We start from the raw sequence: 22643 nt of genomic DNA on the forward strand, positions 1-22643 counted from the left end.
ACATGGGTATCATTTTAATCATATTAGCCCACAGAATAAAGAAAACATGTCATTTTTACCATAAAGTGTACAGCGTGAAAACAAAACCTTCCAAAATTTGCTAAATTGCTGTTTTGTTTTCAAGTTTCCTACATAAATAATATTTTTGGGTTGCGCCGTACATTTCATGGTAAAATAAGTGATGTCATTACAAAGTAAAATTGGTGACACAAAAAACAAGTCCTCATACTAGTCTGTGGATGGAAATATAAAAGAGTTATGATTTTTAGAATGCGAGGAGGAAAAAACAAAAATGCAAAAATAAAATTGGCCTGGTCCTTAAAGGAAAACTGTCAGCTTGCTGGTAGTGCAGGGGATGCTGATCAGTTTGATGCCCGGATCCGCCACACTGTTTGCCTGTTATCTTCTGCACTGAAGCAGCTTCCGGGTGTAGACAGGAAGCCAGCACATGCGCAGTGGAGGGAGAACATGAATATTCATAAGCCAGGCAGTGCCAGATGAAGTCAGAAACGCCGCCCGTGCCAGTTAACAGCTAATTTGCATATCAAGATGAAAGAAGATGATGGGCGAACGGCGTGGCGGATCCGGGCATGGTATGCATCAAACTGATCAGCGTCCCCCGCACTACCAGCCAGTACCGCTGGTTAGTGTGGGGGGAGCAAGCTGAGAGTTTTCCTTTAAGGCCAAAATGTGCCTGGTCCTTAAGGGGTTAATTTCTTTTTTTCGCCAGAGTCAGAAGCCCAAAGGCATATAAAGGACACATAATTTTTGTTCCTAGTGGATTTACTCGTGGCCTTTATTCAAAAAGTCTGAATGAAAAAATGCCACAAAATAGACATAGACACTTTACCTCCATATGCCAATTGACCCTTGTAATAGGGCCCAAAGTACTGCCCTGTTTTTGGACAGACAAGTAAGGGAAAGAAAGCCATGTGTGTACTACTGGCGTCAACCCAGCTATGGTCCAAATTCCTTAAAAATGGAAAAATGGGGCATTACCCTTTGTTTAAAGTACACCAATTTAAACTTGACAGTGCAGACTTTAACACATCTGTAGATCATGTGATTATTCGCAAAGGCTGAGAATCTGTGATAAATCTGTAACATTTGTCTTAGGAAGTAAGCATATTTTTGGTTTTACACTAAAAGTAATTCTAAGTATGCTGTGCTGTTTGGCCCTTTGCATTATGATAAATTACTAAACAACGGATCCATTTCATACCATTTACAGTATCTTTGTTCGTTTGGTAAAAAAAATGTTTGCTACATGGATATTTTAACCCTTCGTGATCGATTAAGAAAAGCAGAAAAAAAAGGAGGGAGAGGGGAGAGAGAGAGAGAGAGAGAGAGAGAGAGGGGGAGAGAGAGAGAGGGAGAGACAGAGAGAGAGAGAGAGAGAGACAGAGAGGGAGGGAGGGAGAGACACAGAGAGAGAATATATCATGGCTGTGAAATTCAACATTGCGGTCAATAATTGGTTTTAAACACATGCATTCCAACACTGCCATCTGCAGTTTCCTTTAATAATTACATTTCATTCAGTTCATGTAATATTTATTCATTTTCCATCTTTGTGTATGATCTATTTAACATTTAAAAACAATGTTGTTGTTTTTTATTCATTATTTTATTTTTTACAGCTTTGAAGGGGTATTACCATATAGTCACTTATAGAATATTTACATATTCCATTACATTCTACCATGATGGAGGGCCCCCTGGATTCCTTCACCTAGGAGGCAAAAAAAAAACAGCCAAGCCAACTGTTTATGCAAATTTTGTAACTCCAATTGACATGGATGGCTGTTGCGTAAACAGTGTAGCACGCTATGGGAATTACATAAACTGTGTAAAGCAGCCCATATGGCTGTTTTTAGCTCCATTACCACCATGGCTTCAACCTGACTGAAGGGGGCTGAAGGGCCATTGGTCTTTAGGTAGACGTCAGTCCTAGAGGGTCCTGTGAATATGCCATCAATGTCCTAGATCGGAATGGCCTTACTTTATATTGTGTTCATTTGTTTTGATCATTTTGTTACTTTCCCAGTTATAAAGCATTTCCAAATACAGTATTTTGTATGTATCTAAATATGCATGAATTGCAATTACCAAGTAATGCCAAAATCACAAGCCCCTTCACTTGTCTGGCGCCAAACAGGTCAGATTTCACCTCACAGAGCTATGATGTGCAGCAACATGGAGCAGTGGAGTAAAGTGGCCTAAATAAATCTGTTCTAACCCACATGGCTGGGATGCTTGAAAACTTTTTCATGCAACACTTTAGCAGCCTGAGCATGCAAGGGAGCAGTGTTGTTGTGCCTGATATGCTTGTATCGTCGATTAGTCTATGGAGCTGCCATTTTGTCAACGGCACGTCATTCTTACCCATGATGCAGAGGGAGATTGTCAGCACTCCCCTGCCGTGACTCACGCCGTCCCACCTAATCTTTATTTATGTGTTCATTATGCGCTCAGCCCTGACAGGAAGTAAGTGCAGGGAATCATGGGAAATGTAGTTTCTATGATGTATCGGGTGGCAATAACAGGAGAATGGCTGGACCGATTTGGACCATTGTTTATAGGTCTTTCCAATTCCTATTACATAAGTTAACATTTTTTTTTAGTTACCAGCGCTGCAGATCTCCTCTACTAATATGTATTTGTTTATTAAGTATTCATTTTATTAACAACAATTTGACAAGGAGAGGTTCCTTTCATTTAAGCCCCTTCAAAACAAAAATAGTGGTCATGCCACAGGGCATTTTGTAAGTTGGCACTGTTTACACAACCTGTACTGTGGAATAAAATGGAACACCTTTGTGCAGAATAAAAGAGACAAATAATCTTTGAAAATATGGTGCTGAATGGCAAGCAAAGTGCAAACAAAGCACAGTAGGAGGGTAATATATTTTAGATTGTGGTGTAAACAGCATACTACACTTTTGGTGACACCAAAACAATGTTGCTAAATCCTTTGATTATCTTTCCCACTGTGTTTTTCTAGGGAGAATATGACAGTAAGAATGAAGATGAAGCAAAAGAAATATTGAAGCATATCTGCTCAGCTATTAAGCCTGGATACAAGCCAGACCAGGAGAAATGCCATATAGATCTTGGCCGTGGACCAAATGAGCTGGTGATAGTAAATGCCTATGTGCAAAGTATGTACTACAAATAGTTCCATGTTATTGAATGTTAAAGTTGCTTTACAGATGTGGACAAAATTGTTGCTACTGGTGCTTGGGGACGGAGGGTTTTTACGTTTTTGCTCTTTTGTTTTCTCCTCCTTACCTTTTAAAAATCATAACCCTTTCAATTTTTCACCTAAAAATCCATATGATGACTTATTTTTTGCGCCACCAATTCTACTTTGTAATGACATCTGTCATTTTGCCCAAAAATATATGGCAAAATGGAAAAAAATATCATTGTGCGACCAAATTGAAGAAAAAAACTAAATTTTTTAAATTTTGGGGGCTTCAGTTTCTAAGAAGTACATTTTTCGGTAAAAATAACAAATTATCTTTATTCTTTAGTTCCATACGATTAAAACGATACCCTACTTATATAGGTTTGATTTTGACGTACTTCTGGAAAAAATCATAACTACATGCAGGAAAATGTATACGTTTAAAATTGTCTTCTTCTGACCCATATAACTTTTTTATTTGCCGCGTGTGGGCCGGTATGAGAGCTAACTTTTTGAGCTGTGATATGAAGTTTTTATCAATACAATTTTTGTTTTGATCAGACTTTTTGATTGCTTTCTATTCATTTTTTCATGATATAAAAAGTGACCAAAAATAAGCTATTTTGGACTTTGGAATTTTTTTGCACGTACACCATTGACCGTGCGGTTTAATTAACAATATATTTTTATAATTCAGACATTTACACACGGTGATACCATATATGTTTATTTTTATTTATGCAGTTTTTTTTTTAAATGGGAAAAGGGGGGGGGGGTGATTCAAGCTTTTATTAGGGAAGGGGTTAAATTATCTTTATTAACTTTTTTTTCACTGTTATAGCTTCCATAGGGGGCTATAACGCTGCACACACTGATCTTTTACATTGATCATTGTTATCCCATAGGGGACTATAAACACTGCACACACTGAGCTTTTACATAGGAAACCATTGATCAATGATTCTGCCGCTTAACTGCTCATGCCTGGATCTCAAGCACTGGGCATTCATTCGGCGATCGGACAGTGAGGAGGAAAGTAGGGGACCCTCATGCTGTCCTACAGCTGTTCTTAAGGATTAATAGCACACGGCATCACGATCAGTGCTGCGCGCTATTAGCCACAGTTCCTGACCGTTGTTAGAGGCTGGGCCCGACCCGCTGTGGCCCCGCGTTATAGACTTGCATTGAGGGGGCGGGGTGTGATGTCATGAGGGGGCATGGCCGACTCCAACAGCACATGCATCGCGTTCAGAACCAAATGTTCTGAACCCTGGCCAGTGAAGTACCCCTTTAAGGGGTGTTATCCAGGGACTAGCCAGGCAGCCGTACTAGTGCACTTGAATATATGCAAAGACAATCCAGCTCACCTCCACCACAGATCCTGCACCTGGATCCTGCACCCAGCCAGTGCACAACTTGTTACTCCACGCCTCCCGCTTTCGGGTGTTAAAGTTGGCAGGTGTGGGAATGGTGACATCACTGATGAATGGTGCATTCACCTGTATGCATTTAGATGTCCGTTTACAACAAAGCCTGAGCTGTTTTCCCAAGCACTGGATCACCTTTGTTTTCTTTCTGCAAACTGTACTAGTGCACCTCTGGGCTAGGGAATGCACTAAAGCAGCTAATTTACATATCATTTTTGGCCATTAAAAAGGTATTCCAACAAAGACTTTAGTGTACCTGCAGCATTGTCACAGGTAATAAACCATGACCAAAATGTTTAGATAAATAATAATAATACATATAAGACCATGCGTATCAAAAGTGACATCATTTAGTCAGTTTCTAAGTGAAAGCTAGCATAATGTACTGACATACGTTTCAAGTTTATAATTGAATGTGTCCTATTTCAGAAATCTGTCACAACATACAGTATATCACTCTCTTAAACCTTCAACTTGTTTTCCTTTTTAGGTTCCTTAAGTACAGAAGACTTGTATGCATCACTAAAACACATAAAAAAGGTAAGCCATTTCTCAAACCTGCACAGGTGTAAAATAGAAATGCTTGTGTGGAGATGGGAGCTTTAGTGAAATCCAACTTTTCTTCCCTTTGGATTCCCTTACATTAGTATTATTGTGAATCCTCTAATATTTTACTCTTCTGACAAATCTTCGTCCCTGTGCCATGGTACTTTGCCCACTATGACCTATGTTTATGAAATGCACATGAAATGAGCGTAGGAGTTGCACTAATTTTATACATGGCAGGTTCCAGTGGTGCATACATGGGGTTAAAATAAAAAAAATAAAAAAAAGTTCAAAAAAATATACAGTATATCAGTACCCCTCCACCAATATAGTTTTAAAATCACACTCCTTTTTCCATTTTACAACTATAAAATTAAACTATAATGTAAATTATTCTTTACTGTGAATGCAATATGCATAAAAAATTACCAAAGTCCAAAATTACAGATTTTTGGTCATATCACAGAAAGAAGTGGAACAAAAAGTGATTAAAAAGGGACGTACGCAAATATGATACTGATAAAAACTACAGATCACAGCATAAAAAAAAGACCTCATATAGTCCCACATACGGAAAAATAAGAAAGTTATTGGGGTCAGAATAGGGCAGTTGTAAGCATAGTTATATTGGCCAAAAATGTTTGACGATTTCTTAATAATAAAAGTACAATAATGAAAAAGCATGTAAAGAACGGTTATGTTTTATTTTTTATTCGTATTGACCCACGGAATAAAGATAACATCAGTTTTACTATAAAGTGCACTATGTAAAAACACGCCCTCATATGGCTCGGTGGATCGAAAAATAAGATCCAGCATATGAGGTGTAAAGAAATAACAGCACTTACCATAGATGTTGTAAACCCCAAGACATCTTTTATTCTGGATTGACAGCAGAGTAGCATAACAGACCAGATGTGAATAAAAGAGGTGTGAGTTGGGGAGATGGTGAGTGTCATTACAGCTTTATATCTCAAACTTTGGATGTTGGACTTGTCAGATCAAGTGAACCCCATGCGGTTTGTCTTTACCCACCCTGGATTCACCCTGGAGAGAAGCCTGTTTGAATAAGCGTGTATCTCGGTCAAGTAATATGCAGTGCCCACACCTGCTAGTTCTCTGTACATTGACCTGGAAAAATAAATAGTTATGCCTCTTAAAAGAGCAGAAAGGACACAAAGAATTTACATTTTCGCATTTTCAGTTTTCTAAGGGCAATTGGGCTGTTTCCTGAAAGGGGTTCTCCGGTGCTTAGACATCTTATCCCCTATCCAAAGGATAGGGGATAAGATGCCTGATCGCGGGAGTCCCGCTGCTGGGGACCCCCGGGATCATGCACGCGGCACCCCGTTTGTAATCAGTCCCCGGAGCGTGTTCGCTCCGGGTCTGATTACGGACGACCACAAGGCCGGCGTTGTGTGACGTCACGCTCCGCCCCTCAATGCAAGCCTACGGGAGGGGGCGTGATAGCTGTCACGCCCCCTCCTGTGGGCTTGCATTGAGGGGCGGAGCGGGACGTCACACGCCGCCGGCCTTGTGGTCGTCCGTAATCAGACCCGGAGCGAACACGCTCCGGGGACTGATTACAAACAGGGTGCCGCGTGCATGATCCCGGGGGTCCCAAGCGGCGGGACTCCCGCGATCAGGCATCTTATCCCCTATCCTTTGGATAGGGGATAAGATGTCTAAGCACCGGAGAACCCCTTTAAGGGGGTACTTTGATGAAAACATCTTATCCCCTATCCAAAGGACCTGTGAACCCTATCCAGGCCAGGAAGCAGCAGCGTCTGAAACAGCTTGGAGCTTCTGCATTCGTGATGTCGGGCCATGCCTCCTCCATTCATGTCTATGGTAGGGGGCGTGGCCATCATGCCTCCTCCCATAAACATGAATGGAGGGGGCATGGTGGCTGTGTTCGCCAGTCATCAGGTACGGAGTTTGGATCCTTTGGAGAGGGGATATGATATTTTCAGCGGAGTACCCGTTTAAAGGGTTAGCGTTGTCGGCTTGCTGATTGAAGAAAACAGAATATGACTTTGGCCAACATCTATATGGAGTCTATATACTAATCAGTCATAACATTACAAACACTAACAGGTAAACTGAATAACATTGGTTAACTGTCAAGTAAGAAAGGAAGTGCCTGTGTGTACTACAGTTCAGCCCTGGTCTTATCCCCTGAAATGGAGAGAACGAGAAAAAACATACACAATGGAGGGGTGTAATAAAATCACTTTGTTACCGCTCTGAAGAATTACTCTAACACAGGGGTCTCAAACTGATGGCCCTCCAGGTGTTGCAAAACTTCAACTCCTATCATGCCTGGACATGCCCAGACAGCTATTTGCTGCAGCTAACGGATGTCGGGAATGCTGGGGCCACCAGTTTGAGACCCCTGCTCTAACATAACCAGTCAGGTTTTTGAAAAATCTTTATGTTATGATGTGCTGAAAGCAGAAAGAATGGCTAACCAAAAAGATCTTAGTGATAGTGTCAAGCAGTTAATTGGCTTCCAAATAAAATAAACTGTATGTGCGTGTGGTTAACGGTATGTAGACAGAAAAAAAATAGTATCATATGCACCAGTAGATAATAAATCCATTTGTGGTACAGTACAACACAATTCAGGTTGAAAACTTTAGATACTTTGTGTTATCATCTTTGATTAATAATATGAATTCTTTTTTTTCTAAATGTTCAGGATGGTTCCTTTCTGTTTAATTATGGGGCAAAATATGAAGAAGAAGATTTGGTGAGCATTCCTCTCATCAGTGTTATAGTCTCCATGGCAGTGGCTCTTCTGATCACTGCAGCTATTTATGGGTGTTGCCATCAAAGACAAGCACGTAAGCGAGAGCAGGTAAGTCTAGATAATTTACGATAAGTGTACTTAATGGACTGAATGTGTGCAACCCTGGTACAGTGCTTAACAATTGCACTTAACATAGTTGAAAAAAGAGTCCATCAAGTTCAACCTATATCTCTAATGAGTCCCTGCTGAGTTAATCCAGAAGAAGGCAAAAAAAACTCATACTAGAGGTAAAAATTCCTTCCCGACCCCAAATATGGCAGTCAGAATAAATCCCTGGATCAACGTTCTGTCCCTATAAATCTAGTATACATAACCAGCAATGTTCTTACTCTCCAAAAAATGCATCCAGACCCCTTTTAAATTCTTTTACAGAGTTCCCCATGACCACCTCCTCAGGCAGAGAATTCCACAGTCTCACTGCTCTTACAGTAAAGAAACCCCGTCTGTGCTGGTGTAGAAACATTCTTTCCTCTAAACGTAGAGGATACCCCCTTGTTATAGATACAGTCCTGGGTATAAATAGGTCATGGGAGAGATCTCTGTAAAGTCCTCTGATATATTTATACATAGAAAGAATGAAGTAGTCCAGGGTTGTATAGTCGGTTGAATTATGAGGAGTTTATTCGTAACAAAACATACAGGTACAGGTAGGTGACGCGTTTCGGCTGTTAGTACACAGCCTTAGTCATAGTTATTTGGTCTCCCCTAAGCTTTCTTTTTTCTAAACTAAATAACCCTAATTAACCCTGATAAACTTTCTGGGTACTGTAGTCCTCCCATTCCCCGTATTACTCTAGTTGTCCGTCTTTGAACCCTCTCCAGCTCCTCTGTATCTTTCTTGTACACTGGTGACCAGTACTGTTCACAGTATTCTATGTGTGGTCTGACTAGTGATTTGTACAGAGGTAGAATTATTTCCTTGTCATGGGCATCTATGCCCCTATTGATGCACCCCATGATTTTATTTGCATCGGCAGAAGCTGGCCGACACTGGTCGATACAGCTAAATTTACTGTTAAAGGGTACCTCTCATCAAAAAAACTTTTGATATATTATAGATTAATGTATGCAGAATAACTTTACAATTGCATGTTATAAAAAAATATGCTTCTTTCTATTTCATTTTCCACTTTGAAGAAATGACCACTAGGGGTCTACTTACCAGTCCTGGCAGCAAGCATTTCAGACTCATGCTGGAGTCCTAAACACTACGAGCTGCCAGTCTGCTTTGTGCGGCTGTGAACAAAGCAGGCTGGCAGCTCTGAGTGTTTAGGACTCCAGCATGAGTCAGAGATGCTTGCTGACAGGACTGATCGGGAAAAATACAATAGAAAGAAGCATATTTTTCATTAACATGCTATTGGAAAGTTATTCAACATTCATTAATCTAAAATATATCAAATGTTTATTTGATGAGAGGTACCCTTAAACTAAGACTCCCAAGTCCTTTTCCACGTCAGTCGTCCCAAGTGTGCTCCCATTTAATACATAATCCCTGCCTGTATTTTTCTTCCCCATGTGCATTACCTTAGATTTATCAGTGTTGAACCTCATCTGCCACTTAAGTCCTTGAAATCATTTTTAAGGACACTCCACCTACCTCTTACTTTGTCATTGGTGCCAATATGTACCATGACTGCTGGGTCCTCTTCAGCCCCACCCAGCAACCTGTCAACCCGATCCGCCAAACTCGAGCACCAGGTAGACACACTGTTCAGCGATCCCGGTCTTTGTTACAGATCACCCTGTCTGTCCCCCTAATAATTGAGTCTCCCACTACCAGTACCTGTCTGGCCTGCCCTGCACTTCTCCTTCCTGGAGCACTGACCCTGGTGGTCAGAGGCAGAGTACTGCTAGCTCTGAAATGACATCCTCCTCATCTGCCAACCGGGCAAACTTGTTGGGATGTGCCAGATCAGGACTAGCCTCCCTGACACTTTTCCCTCTACCCCGTTTTCTAACTGTAACCCAGCTAGCTGCCCTGAACCTCCGTCCCACTATCCTCCTCCACCTCTACCCCAGAGAGTACTTGCTCAGTGAGCAGAAAACTCCTCTCCAAGTTGTCAATGCTTCTCAGTGTTGCCAGTCGCTCCTCTAGATACAGGATCTGGCCTTCCAAATAAACAACTCGCACACATCTTGCACAACAATATGCACCCTCAAACTGCTGTTCAAGGATTGCATACATCGCACAAGACTGCATTTTCCAACATGGAGGCCATCTAGTTATGGGGATTTCACAAAGTGACACTCACAGCGATCTCAAACTCCTGCTTTCAAACTCCTGTTTTACTACTCTCTTTCAACTGCCTCTCTTCCAAAGCAACACTCAGACAGAGTATGCTCAGAACTGAGTCCCAAACGAAGATTTACACACCTGTTACCAATCTACCCCTCCCCTTTGTTATAGAGAAATATTCAGTTTGCTGTTCTAAGTATCTTTAAAAAAATAAAAATAAATAAAAAGCAGTTTAGCATCCATTAAATCCCAGGAAATACCCCACTGACAATGGGAGCAGAAGAAATGTGCTGAAAAGAAGTGACATGCCACACCTTTAGAGCTGCCCCCTACCCCACATTGCCTGTGGATCAGTGAGAGCTGCAGTGTTTTTCATGGGCACCTTCTTTTGCCTGTGTAAACTTACCCTAAAATTGCAAGCAATTTTTAAATTAGTTACATTGAGTAAACTTTTTGTGAGAGCTAATGATTATTGAGAATATGTATATATATATATATATATATATATATATATATATATATATTCACTCCTGTGGAATGCGCCCGGACTGGATTTGGACAAATCCACACAAGTATCAGAAGAAAAGGAATGTCCAGCGCTGACTCTTAATCAAGGAACTGCTTTATTGAGATATCATAGTTGCCATGGGATACAACAAGGGTTGATGTAACGTGACGCACACACATTTTTTGATGAAAATCATATATTAACCACTGCTGTCGAATCCTTTCCCCTTCCACCTACCTGCTGTGCTGCAGTACTGTTTTGCTGTGGGGAAGACAGAAATCCATGCTCAGCTAGCTTCACCTTCTTTTACCAAAGTACTGGAGGAGAGAAATGAGTTGTCACCTGCAATTTAAAGGGATTATCTAGGAACAGAAAAACAGAGCTGATTTCTTCCAAAACAGCACCACCCCTTTCTTCAGATTTTGTGTGGTATTACAACTTGGCTCCATTCACTTCAATGGACCTGAACTGCAACACCTCACACATCATGAGGAAAGGTGGTTAATTTTTTTTCTTTGAAGAAATCAGCTCTGTTTTCCTAATCCTTGACAATCCCTTTAAGGCCAGGTTCAAAAGGGCGGAACTTTTGCGGAATGTCTGCATGGCCATTGATTTACACTGCAGAATTTCTGCACCAGATGTTTCTGCTGTGGAAATTCTGATTCCGGCATCCGCAGAAAGAATAGACAAATCTATTATTTCTGTGGAGTCCACAAGGAAATGCATTGCCATCTATGAAACTGCACATTTACGAGCAGTCTTAGCACCTGCCAGATCAGCCAAACCTGTGGAATGTCTGCACATGTTTCGCTGTTGCTGACGATTAGCTGAGCACAGTGTAACGTTCTGGAGTTCCCCTTTAATGAATAAATAAACAAAAATTATTTATTTTTATCTTCATTTGTGATTTTTTTTCCCCAGAGACTTACTGAAGAGCTTCAGACCATGGAAAATGGTTATCATGACAATCCAACCCTTGAAGTCATGGAGACCTCCCCTGAGATGCAGGAGAAAAAAGGTGGTCCTAATGGAGAACTTGGGGACAGCTGGATTGTTCCCCTTGACAACCTTACAAGAGAAGATTTTGATGAAGAGGAGGACACCCACTTATAAAGCAAATGAACACCAATAAGACTTATTGAAAAAATACCAATACAAAGTGCATTAAATAGTTGGTCAAAAAAAGAAGTATGAGCAACGCATTTGTTGGAGGTGTCACATGGAACAGCATTTACTCCCTCCAGCTCTGTCCCGCACATTACCAAAGGTTGGGTCAACTCCATTCATTGAAAAGTGTAGAAAACAAATGTGATGTTTGCAGCCTTTGATGCCTGACACAGACTACAGAAGATAAGAACTGCATGATGTTACTGCTGACAGCAAATACTTTACAGATATGAGGTTTTGAACTTACGTTAAAGCAATAACGGTATTTCCTGCATTCTTAAATAGGGGTCAATATGTTATTGTATTCCATAAACTATTTTCAGTTGAATGTATCCACATTTCTCAATATATTGTCCAGGATTTCGGTAGAGTATACTGTATAGTATTTCATTTTCTTTATGGGATTATCCACAAGAACAGTGATAAAAAGTGTCTCAAGTCAATCGCCCCATAAGGCATTACTAACTATACTTAGCAGGTAAACAAGGCAACCATAACAGACTACTCAAATACATGAATAGCTTTTAAGTGTTTCTTATAGAAATTGCTAATGGGTGAAGATATGTAGGCAGGCTAAGAACTGAGGCATAATCTGCCTTAAAGAGCTTTACTTCATGTTTTACAAGAACCCCTTTATACAAAACTTTACCTCTTATCTTCCCGCTTGATTATCCAAACTTTAAACAAAGAAAAAAAATAAAGTTTTTGACTAGAGGATGTGTATTATGTAACTTGTCTGTTCAGGACATCCTCAATTTTGGAATGGGTAGTAATTGAGGTAGCAGCGAAATGAGATCCTGACGGGATAAAATTGACTCAAAGTGGCAAGAACAGAATTCTCTTTAATATAGGCAAGGCAATTGTCATGAGGTGTGAACTTCACCTGAGGTAGCTCCAATCCCAGATACAGTGCATTCCCCAGCACTTACCCCTATCCAGAGGGATGAGGAAAAGCAAAATAGGTTAGAAGTACCTCTGATAAAAGGAGGCTACAGGAGCATCCTTTATGGGCACATTTTATCACACTGGATCAGGATAAAAATGCAGCATAGTTCATACGTTTAGATCTCCTCCTGCATCCGTCCAATACAATAAGGTTCCTTTTATATGTGTTGTGATACTTCATATGCATCTATTTATTCTAAGTCAATGAAATTTCTATTTTACCTGGATCAAGTCTATATTATGGTGGCGGATATTTCGGAGACCCCATGAATCATACATAGACATTGCAGTGTTTGCATTACGCTAGAAACATAACTACTGTATATACTCAAGTATAAGCCGACCCGAATATAAGCCGAGGCCCCTAATTTCACCCCAAAAACCCAGGAAAAGTTATTGACTCAACTATAAGCCTAGGGTGGGAAATACATCATCCCCCCATGTCATCATCCATACCCCCGTCATTATCATCCGTCATCATCACCCTGCCATCATCCCCCCGTCATCATCATCACCCAGTGGTCTTCAACCTCCAGATGTTGCAAAACTTCAACTCCCAGCATGCCCGGACAGCCATCAGCTGTCCGGGCATGCTGGGAGTTGTAGTTTTGAAACATCTGGAGGTCCGCAGGTTGAAGACCACTGCGGCCTTCATCATCATCATCATCATCATCATCCAGATCCCCCTTTAGTTTTCTACACACCTTCCCTCAGTGGGAAGGAAGGGTGAGCTGGTCCGGGCCATCTATGCTGCAGGGACCTTCCGGTGGGGAGGGTTAGTCATTCCAGGCTGTCCATTTTCACTGGGAGGCCCTCTTCTCCGCTCCGGGCCGGCCCCGGACTAGTGACGTTGCCTTGACGACGACACAAAGGGACTTGTAGTTTTGCAACATCTGGAGGTCCGCATGTTGAAAACCACTGAGAAGGGATTGACAGGCGGAGAGTTCACTCGAGTATAAGCCGAGGGGGGCGTTTTCAGCACGAAAAATCGTACTGAAAAACTCGGCTTATACTCGAGTAAATACGGTAATGCAGGGCAATGTGTATTCATTTTCTAGGTTACAAGTTAATATTTTTTTCAGGCATCCTAATGAGCACAGTATATAACAGTGGCGTTTCCCCAGGATTGTAACCATGGACCACACATGCTTCCTAGTCCAACAATATGTTTGTGAAGGGTATTTTTTTTACATTTTTTTATTTTATTTTAGCATATTTTAGCTTGTACAGACAGAACCACTTAGACAATGACAGCAGTAGAAGAAACCTTACATTGACCATAATGAGATATTTATGTAAAATTCATTCTGTATATTCTCAGCTGGATATTTGAGATCATTTTTTTTTTATATAACTTTTCTTCATTTTTAAAACTTGATAACAAGCCGACAATGATATATGCAGACTATATCAGCTCACAGAGCTCAGCTTCTGGGGTCATTTTTCTAAAATAATTCTCTTTTTTTATGGGATAGTTACTCTTTTAAAGCCAACCTTGACTATGGAAGCAGGGGGTCAAGGTTAGTAAGGCTTGACTGACTGGACGTGCACTGTAAATAATGACTTTTTACTTCTTAAATATAAGCCTAAGGTATACTTTTGTTTTTTTGTTTTTCTTTCCAAGAAGAAGACGAGCAGTTAAAGGGGTATTCCAGGGAAAACCTATTTTTTTTTTTTTTTTTTTAGATCAACTGACTCCAGAAAGTTAAACAGATTTCTAAAAACTTTCATTAAAAAATCCTAATTCTTCCAATAATTATCAGCTGCTGAAGTTGAGTTGTTCTTTTCTGTCTAACTGCTCTCTGAAGACACCTGTCTCGGGAGCTGTCCAGAGTAGGAGCGAATCCCCATAGCAAATGCCAAGGGGATTCGCTCCTACTTTGGACAGCTCCCGAGACAGGTGTCATCAGAGAGCAGTTAGACAGACAAGAACAACTGAACTTCAGCAGTTGATAAGTACTGGAAGGATTAAGATTTTTTTTTTTTAATAGAAGTAATTTACAAATCTGTTTAACTTTCTGGAGCCAGTTGATATATAAAAAAAGTTTTTTCCTGGAATACCCCTTTAAGGCAGATATATGCTATTCCATAATGTACTCTTAAGAATATAATCGCTTGTGCTAAAAGTAAGGCAAGTGAGTGTAAGCTAAAGCAGCACAGCCACAAGAAAATCCAATACCCTGCTGCACTCTATAGGCAGAGTATAGTATAGTGCCAAGAGCAAACCTAGGAAATTCGATTTCCCAACAACTTCGTTCTGTGGTTCGCCATTACTTCTACTTACTAGAGGAGCGATCCTACTAGCGAAATCATATTAAGGATTTATTGCACTCCCTTCTCTGACCAGCAGGTCACAAAAGACCACATTTTTTTTATTAAAAATAAAAGGGATAGTGGCATTAGGCTAAAACAGACATTCTAAAAATGCACTAAATTTTTCTTTCTTTTGTGACCAACAGGGACTGTATAGAGCAATGTTTCCCAACCAGTGTCCCTCCAGCTGTTTCTAAACTATGACTCCCAGCATGCCCAGACAGCCAAAGGCTGTCTGGGCATTCTGGGAGTCATAGTTTAGCAACAGCTGAAGGAAAACTAGTTGGGAAATACTGATAAAGAGTATATGTTTGGGTAATAGCAACTTTAGAGGCACTCTTTATAGATTTGCTTATTATTTGAAGAATGAGTTTTATATGTAAAATAAGAAGCGACAAACTTCTTCATGGAATATTATTATTATTATTTTTTTCTTTGTACAAATTTGTTGCCAAATATTTAAAACAGAAAGCTGAAAATTGTATCTATCACAAGGCATGGCAATATCTGTGTGAAAGAAATTGACTTTGCACCGTCAGCATTAGACTATGTTCACACATCTGAATTTCTGGGCGGAATACCGACTGAAAATTCAGCTTGGAAATTTCGCAAAATTTACTGCACATTAAATTAAATGGGGATTCCGCTGTCCCATTTAAAGTTTATGCTTTCCTGATTTGGTTAAAATAAAAGATTATCTTAAAATTTTGCAGAATTCTGGGGAAAATCCAATTTAACTTTCACGTTTAATTGCAGCAGAATTCGGTGTTTTGAGTACACAGAAAAATTCTGCTCAAATTTTGCAAAACTGAAAAATTCCACTGTAAGCTTAGCAGAACAGAATTTGAGCGGAATAGCAGAATTTCCACCTTGTGAACATAGATTTACCAGTACAATATTTGCTCAGAGGCATGAATTGCTCCACGATTAGAATGTTGATGACTTTTCATCTATTTTTGTTAGTTAATGAATGTTTTCTTAATAGGAACAGGGGTCTGTTACACACTGGAAAGGACAGAACTGGATTGTTATACTAGTTTCCTCTAAATTTATATATTGAAAGCTATGAATATGTATAATAAACTTCTGATCCAGAGTGTTGTCTTGTGTTGTCATCATTATACACGGTTAAATGGTTTATTCAGGCAACAAAAAAAACAAAAAAAAAAAACAAGGTTAATTTGTTGCTTAGGGCAGCTTGAATATAAAAAAAAAATAATAAAAAAATAAAAAAAAAATTTCTGCAGTTCCAGCTTTGATGTTTTCCAGTCCTTCACTTGTCCCTCTTCTTTCTACTTCCAAGACAGACTCTTTTCAGCAGTGAATACCCTCTGATTGGCTGTCGGGCTGTCACTGACAGGATTAGTCAATGGGCAGAAGCGTAACAAGTGGGGTAGGGATCGACCGATATCGTTTTTTTAGGGCCGATACTGATAATCTGTGACCTTTCAGGCCGATAGCCGATATCTTATACCGATATTCCGGTATAAGTTATCGGCTATTTCCCCCCACCCGGCCCTGCAGTAGCCGCTGCAGATCAATTATTTAAAGCGGGCGCTTTAAATCAATGAACTGCAGCGGCTTTTGCAGGGCCAGAGACCGCCACACGCTTCTCTCCCCCTGCCGATCCTGGGGTCCTCTCTAGTCCAACCATCACCGCCGCTGCCCCATTGCCTCCCCCATGCCCGGTTTTATAATTACCTGTTCCCGGGGTCCGTGCTACTTCTGGCTCCGGCGGCGTTCTGAGCTGTCATTGCGCTGCACAGCACAGTGCGCAGGAGGCCGCAGGAGCCAGAAGTAGCGCGTACCCCGGGAACAGGTAATTATAAAACCGGGGATGGAGGAGGCAATGGGGCAGGGGCAGTGGTGGCGGTGGTCTCTGGCCGGGGAGGCGGGCATTATTGGCATGGTAATTGCCGATACCGATAATGTCCAAAATTGTGAATATCGGCCAACCCGATAATTGGTCAATATCTAAAGTGGGGGGCCAGGATAGGTCAAAGCAGGAGCTGTAGGGGACCAATGTATGGGAATGTCATTTTTTTATGCCACTCACCACAACATAACTTTTTTCTTGCTGTCTGGATACCCCCTTTAATATGTCACAAGTCACATAGCCTATGAATGAGCAGAGGGTGTGCCCAGTATCAAACACAAAGCCTTTAAAGGCAGCTTCACGGTCAATACAGTTGCTAAGCAGCCACCTGGAGCATTTAAGACTCTATAAAAAGGGAAATCTACAGAAGTAGAAATTCCTTTTGTACAAAAGGTAAAGTGGTATGCAAAACAGAAATTTCTCATTAACTATGGATTGTATAAAGTGGTATTCTTGCAGCTAAAAATAAGCACAAACTGTTACATAAATGCAGTGCTTGTCTTAGATACTATTGCGCTCACGCAGTGTGATGGAAACTAGTTTCTAGTGTCAGCCTCTACCCCTCCACTTATGGCTTCATATCACTTTTCAAGGTGCTAAATGGGGCCTGAGAAAGGAGAAAGGAGAGCAGTTCACAGAGTACAGCAAGACTAAAGGCTAAAGACTCTGATACACATTAGTAAAAAGTAGATTGGCCACCTGTCTAATGTGTATGAAAGCCTCCAAACTCTCCCAAGACCGATTATATTGGGGGGAGAGAAGAATCGGGCAAATTATGTTTCCACCGACCTACCCTTTTGATTTTAAGGAGATAAGCTGCCATTACAGATGTCTGTAGACTACACCCACTTTCCACATTCAGGACACAGAAATGCTCAGCCTTACTAAACATTAATGTGGGGAGGAAAAATCGCTATTTACCAAACAAACATTTGGTCAGCAACTATTGAAGGTGTTTGGGCATTTCACAATAGGAACTACACAGCTTTTGGAACATTGTGAGTGTAATGGAATTTAAAGGGGTACTCCACCCTTAGACATCTTATCCCCTGTCCAAAGGACAGGGGATGAGATGTCTGATCACAAGGTGTCTCGCCGCTGGGAACCCCCGCTATCTCTCCTGCAGCACACCCTGTCATCTGGTGCATGGAGCGAGCTTCACTCCGTGCCTGATGATTGGCTATGCAATGGCCGGAGGTCCCCTCCAATAGACTTGCATTAAGGAGGCGGGGTCGTGATGTCACGACCCTCCAGCCCCTGCATCACCAGTCATAGGGCACGGAGTGAAGCTCGCTCCATGCACCAGATGACAGGGGGTGCTGCAGGAGAGATCACGGGGGGGGGGGGGGGGGGGGCAGAGTACCCCTTTAAACCAAGAGCTTACTTTAGATAAGTCAGTAAAAGCTTTAGTTTTTCAAATTAGGTCTATTGATGTATATTATTTTTTGTAACCAAAATAGCCATATTGACACATGTAGTAGTAATTGCAGTATTACGTGCAAAACCATGCCATTTCCAAACTTGCCTACTTTTTATGTTACAGCTGCTTTTCTCTACCTCTTGTTTACTGATCATTATCTAGGTAACAAACCACCTTTCTTTACTCTGGAAGCAGTGGACTGGCTGCTGCTGACTTCACACACACACTCTGCACAGAGCAGAAGAGGGATGTTATCTGCTGGGAACCTTGGGGGACATTTATCATTGTTTGCTTTGGTAAGAGAGTTCTGCAGGCATTTTTTTTCCTTTGGTTTTGTTATGTTAGACATATTTATCATACTATTACAGGGGGTTGATAAATGTGGCTCACATAAGCAAAAACCAATAAAATCACTTTGGAATACCATTTTTTTTTAAGCAAACATAAGCAAAAAAAAAATGTATGTGTGTTTATAAAAAAAATTTTAAAAACACTTTCTTCCCCCTAAATGTACTCCCATGTTTTGTTTTGGTTTTTCTTTACATTTCAGATCAGTGTGTCCTGCCAGCTACTTCAGATTTGGTGAACTACGATGACCAAAGTTTTTTGTTCAATATTAACAACATTTTGTAACGAGGGCTTATGGGGGAGTGTTTTTTGTAATAAAAGTTTTTTAAATGTGTTTTTTATTTACTTTACAGGCTTAGTAGTGGAAGCTGTCTTATAGATGAAGTCCATTACTAAGTCGGGGCTTAGTGTTAGCCCCAAAAACAGCTAGCGCTAACCCCGGATTATTACTCCGATACCCATCGCCACAGGGGTGCCGGGAAGAGCCGGTACCAACAGGGCCGGAGCATCAAAAATGGCGCTCCTGAGCCTAGGTGGTAACAGGCTGGTGTTATTTAGGCTGGGGAGGGCCAGTAACAATGGTCCTCGCCCACCCTGGTAACGTCAGGCTGTCGCTGTTTGGTTGGTATCTGGCTGAGAATAAAAATACAAGGAACGCTATGCATTTTTCTTTTATTATTTATGGGGGAAAAAATGCATAGGGTTCTCCATATTTTCATTCTCAGCCAAATACCAACCAAGCAGCAACAGCCTGATGTTACCAGGGTGGGTGAGGACCATTGTTACTGGCCCTCCTCAGCCTAAATAACGCCAGCCTGTTACCGCCTAGGCCCAGGAGCGCCATATTTGACGATCCGGGACTGTTGGTAGCAGCTCTTCCTGGCAGCCCTGTGGTGGTGAGTACCGGGTAATAATTGGGGGTTAGCGCTAGCTGTTTTTGGTGCTAATGGGCTTAGTAATGAACTCTATCTATAAGACAGCTTCCACTACTAAGCCTATAAAGTAAATAAAAAAAATAAACTTTTATTCCAAAAAAACACTCCCTCACAAGCCCTGGTTAACCATTTTATTAACATTAAACAAATAATTTAAAAAAACGATGGTCATTGTGGTAGTCCGCAGGTAACCCACCCGCACCGCATGACTACAACTAGTTATAGTCATGCAGCAGGGCTTGGGGAGATGTGCAAGCGGGTGACAAGTTTGCCACCTGCCCCCACTGGATGACTACAACTCCCAACATGCCCTTACAGTAAGGATATGCTGAGAGTTGTAGTCCTGCGGCACGCTCATCATACGCTTGGTGACAAGCTCATCATAAGCCCGCCCATCTAACACACTCCCCCCGTGCCGCACAACTACAATACCCAGTATGTCCTTACAGTAAGGACATGCTGGGAGTTGTAGTAGTGTGGCGTGGGGAGGAGATGTGCGGGCGGGTGACAAGCTTGTCACCCTTCTGTACATCTCCTACCCACTCGTCCCACCATGCCTGTGAAAATGAAAGTAAAAAAAGTCGCACAAAAAGTCTCACTTTATGAGAATGCTGTCATAAGCAAGTTTGTAAGCCAGGTCTGACCTTGCTTACACTTATGACTTTTTGAAGGGGGTGTGCGACTTTTATTTGCTTATGTGCGGCTTTCGCAATGATAAATCCTGGACCACTGCAAAGTAAAAACTGAAAATTGCTTAGTTAGGGCAGATTGGTATTTTTTGCTTACCCACGAAAGTCATGCAAAAATTTGCTTAGGCGGACGTGCACCTTATCTTTATGTAAGCAAAATTACTAACACTTCAGACACACAGGCTCTGCTGCTTGTGTAAGAACTTTACTGTGTCATTGAGTCATGAAAAGCGTTAGTGGCTAGCACACAACCAGTGTTTCTGAAATGTCAAATCACAGAGCAAGAAGTCCTCCCCACTGAAAGCAGGAATTGAGAGGCACAGCTGTGTAAAGACAAATAAGAAAATATGTTTAAAAAATGAAAACTGGCAGATGGATCAATTCCACTATCTTGAATAGAGTTGAGCGAACTTACAGTAAACTGGTTAGTAACAAAGCACGTTGCTCGGCCATTGATTACTTCAGTCTGTATAAATTAGTTCAGCTTTCCAAGTACTCCAATTGCCTGGAAAAGGTGGATACAGTCCTAGGAGACCTAAGACTGTCATCCCGGACTTTTCCAGGCAACTGGATCACTTGGAAAGCTGAACTAATTTATGCAGACTAAAGTCATCAACGGCCGAGCTGCTAGGTTCATTACTAACCAATTTACTGTAAGTTCGCTCAACTCTGATCCTGAATATTCAGGTGGTTAGTGTGGTTGAAGTAAAGATCATCCAATCCGTTCAGCCATTTCAAAGATACAGCAAAGTCTTGCAATATGCAAATTAACTGATAACTGCACCTGGAGACAGGTTCGAAGATTATTCGCACCTCTGTCGCCATGCACTTGGTTCAGGTTTTCTCTGCTTATCAATATTCATTTTCATCTTAAATGGGGCTTTGTGAACGGGTCCAAGGAGGAGGCATCAGAGGGGCAGATAACTGCAGCAGGAGACAGGTTTGAAGGCTAAGAATTCATCTGTATATTGCAAGATTGTGCTATATCTCGGGAACAGCTTGATGGACTGGGCTAAGGAAGAAATCACTATACTCCGGATCACACACACTAACCGCCCGTATATTCAGGTTAGTGGGTTGATCCATCAGTCAGTTATCTTTTAAAAGTTCAGGTGCAATCTATCCATTTTTGACAGAATATTTGTTTTCCATAACTCTCCACTACGTGCTTAGCTACCAGTAAAAGAAAGCCGGTAATTACTCACCGGTAATTCTGTTTCCATGAGCCATGACAGCACCACCTAAGAGAGGGTTTCTTTTTATTTTTTTTCTACATCCAAATTATATATATACACAGTGAGCTAATTAGAAAAAGGGTGGGAATGTAGTGGTACTGCCATGGCTCACGGAAACAGAATTATCGCTGAGAAATTACCGGCTTTCCTTCTCGCCATGACAGCACCACCTGAGAGAGTACCAAAGATAAAGATTAGTGTGGGATGATAGTTTGGGGAACCTTGCGACCAAAGGATGAATCTGAACAGCTCCCAAACGTCCAACCTATAGTGGCAGAAGAAAAGTGTGAGGAGACAACCAGCTGGCCACCTTACAGATTTGGTCTATCAAGGCCCTCTCCTCTCGGCCCAAAAGGATGCAATTGCACATGTAGAGTGGGCCTTGAGACCGACAGGAGGAGAAAGGCCAGAGGAGACATAAGAAAATCAAATGGCCTGTTTAACCCATCTTGCAATGGTGTCACCCCTAACACTATTACCCCTATTTGGACCTGAGAACTGCACAAATAATCTGTTAGAAAGAACCAGAGAATTCAGGAAGTCTAAGTAATTTAGGACGCACCTAACGTCCAGCATATGTAACATAGTTCGTAAGATTGAAAAAAGACCAGAGTCTATCTAGTTCAACCTATATCCCTAATGTGTCCCTACCGAGTTGATCCAGGGGAAGGAAAAAAAAACTTCACAGAGGTAAAAAAATTCCTTCCCGACTCCAAATATGGCAGTCAGAATAAATCTCTGGATCAACATGCTGTCCCTAAATATCTAGTATACATAACCATCAATGTTATTATTCTCCAAAAAAGCATCCAGACCCCTTTTGAACTTTTTTTTTACAGAGTTCACCATGACCACCTCCTCGGGGAGAGAATTCCACAGTCTCACTGCTCTTACAGTAATGAACCCCCGTCTGTGGTGGTGTAGAAACCTTCTTTCCTCTAAATGTAGAGGATGCCCCCTTGTTATAGATACAGTCCTGGGTATAAATAGATC

At 41.3% G+C, this 22643-nt stretch overlaps 1 protein-coding gene across 1 annotated transcript in view; it reads left to right on the forward strand.

Annotated features, from left to right (window-relative positions):
• PODXL (podocalyxin like) overlaps positions 1-14568 on the forward strand; it is a 78639-nt gene extending 64071 nt beyond the window's left edge. Inside the window, exons 5-8 of the mRNA XM_056573192.1 lie at positions 3005-3161; positions 5108-5157; positions 7865-8023; positions 11644-14568. Coding sequence (XP_056429167.1) covers positions 3005-3161; positions 5108-5157; positions 7865-8023; positions 11644-11835 — 558 coding nt within the window. The 3' untranslated portion in view covers positions 11836-14568. The remainder of the gene's footprint in view (positions 1-3004; positions 3162-5107; positions 5158-7864; positions 8024-11643) is intronic.
• The last annotated feature ends 8075 nt before the right edge of the window (positions 14569-22643 follow it).

The sequence above is a fragment of the Hyla sarda genome, chromosome 4, assembly GCF_029499605.1.
Source record: "Hyla sarda isolate aHylSar1 chromosome 4, aHylSar1.hap1, whole genome shotgun sequence".
In the NCBI taxonomy this organism is placed as follows: domain Eukaryota; kingdom Metazoa; phylum Chordata; class Amphibia; order Anura; family Hylidae; genus Hyla; species Hyla sarda.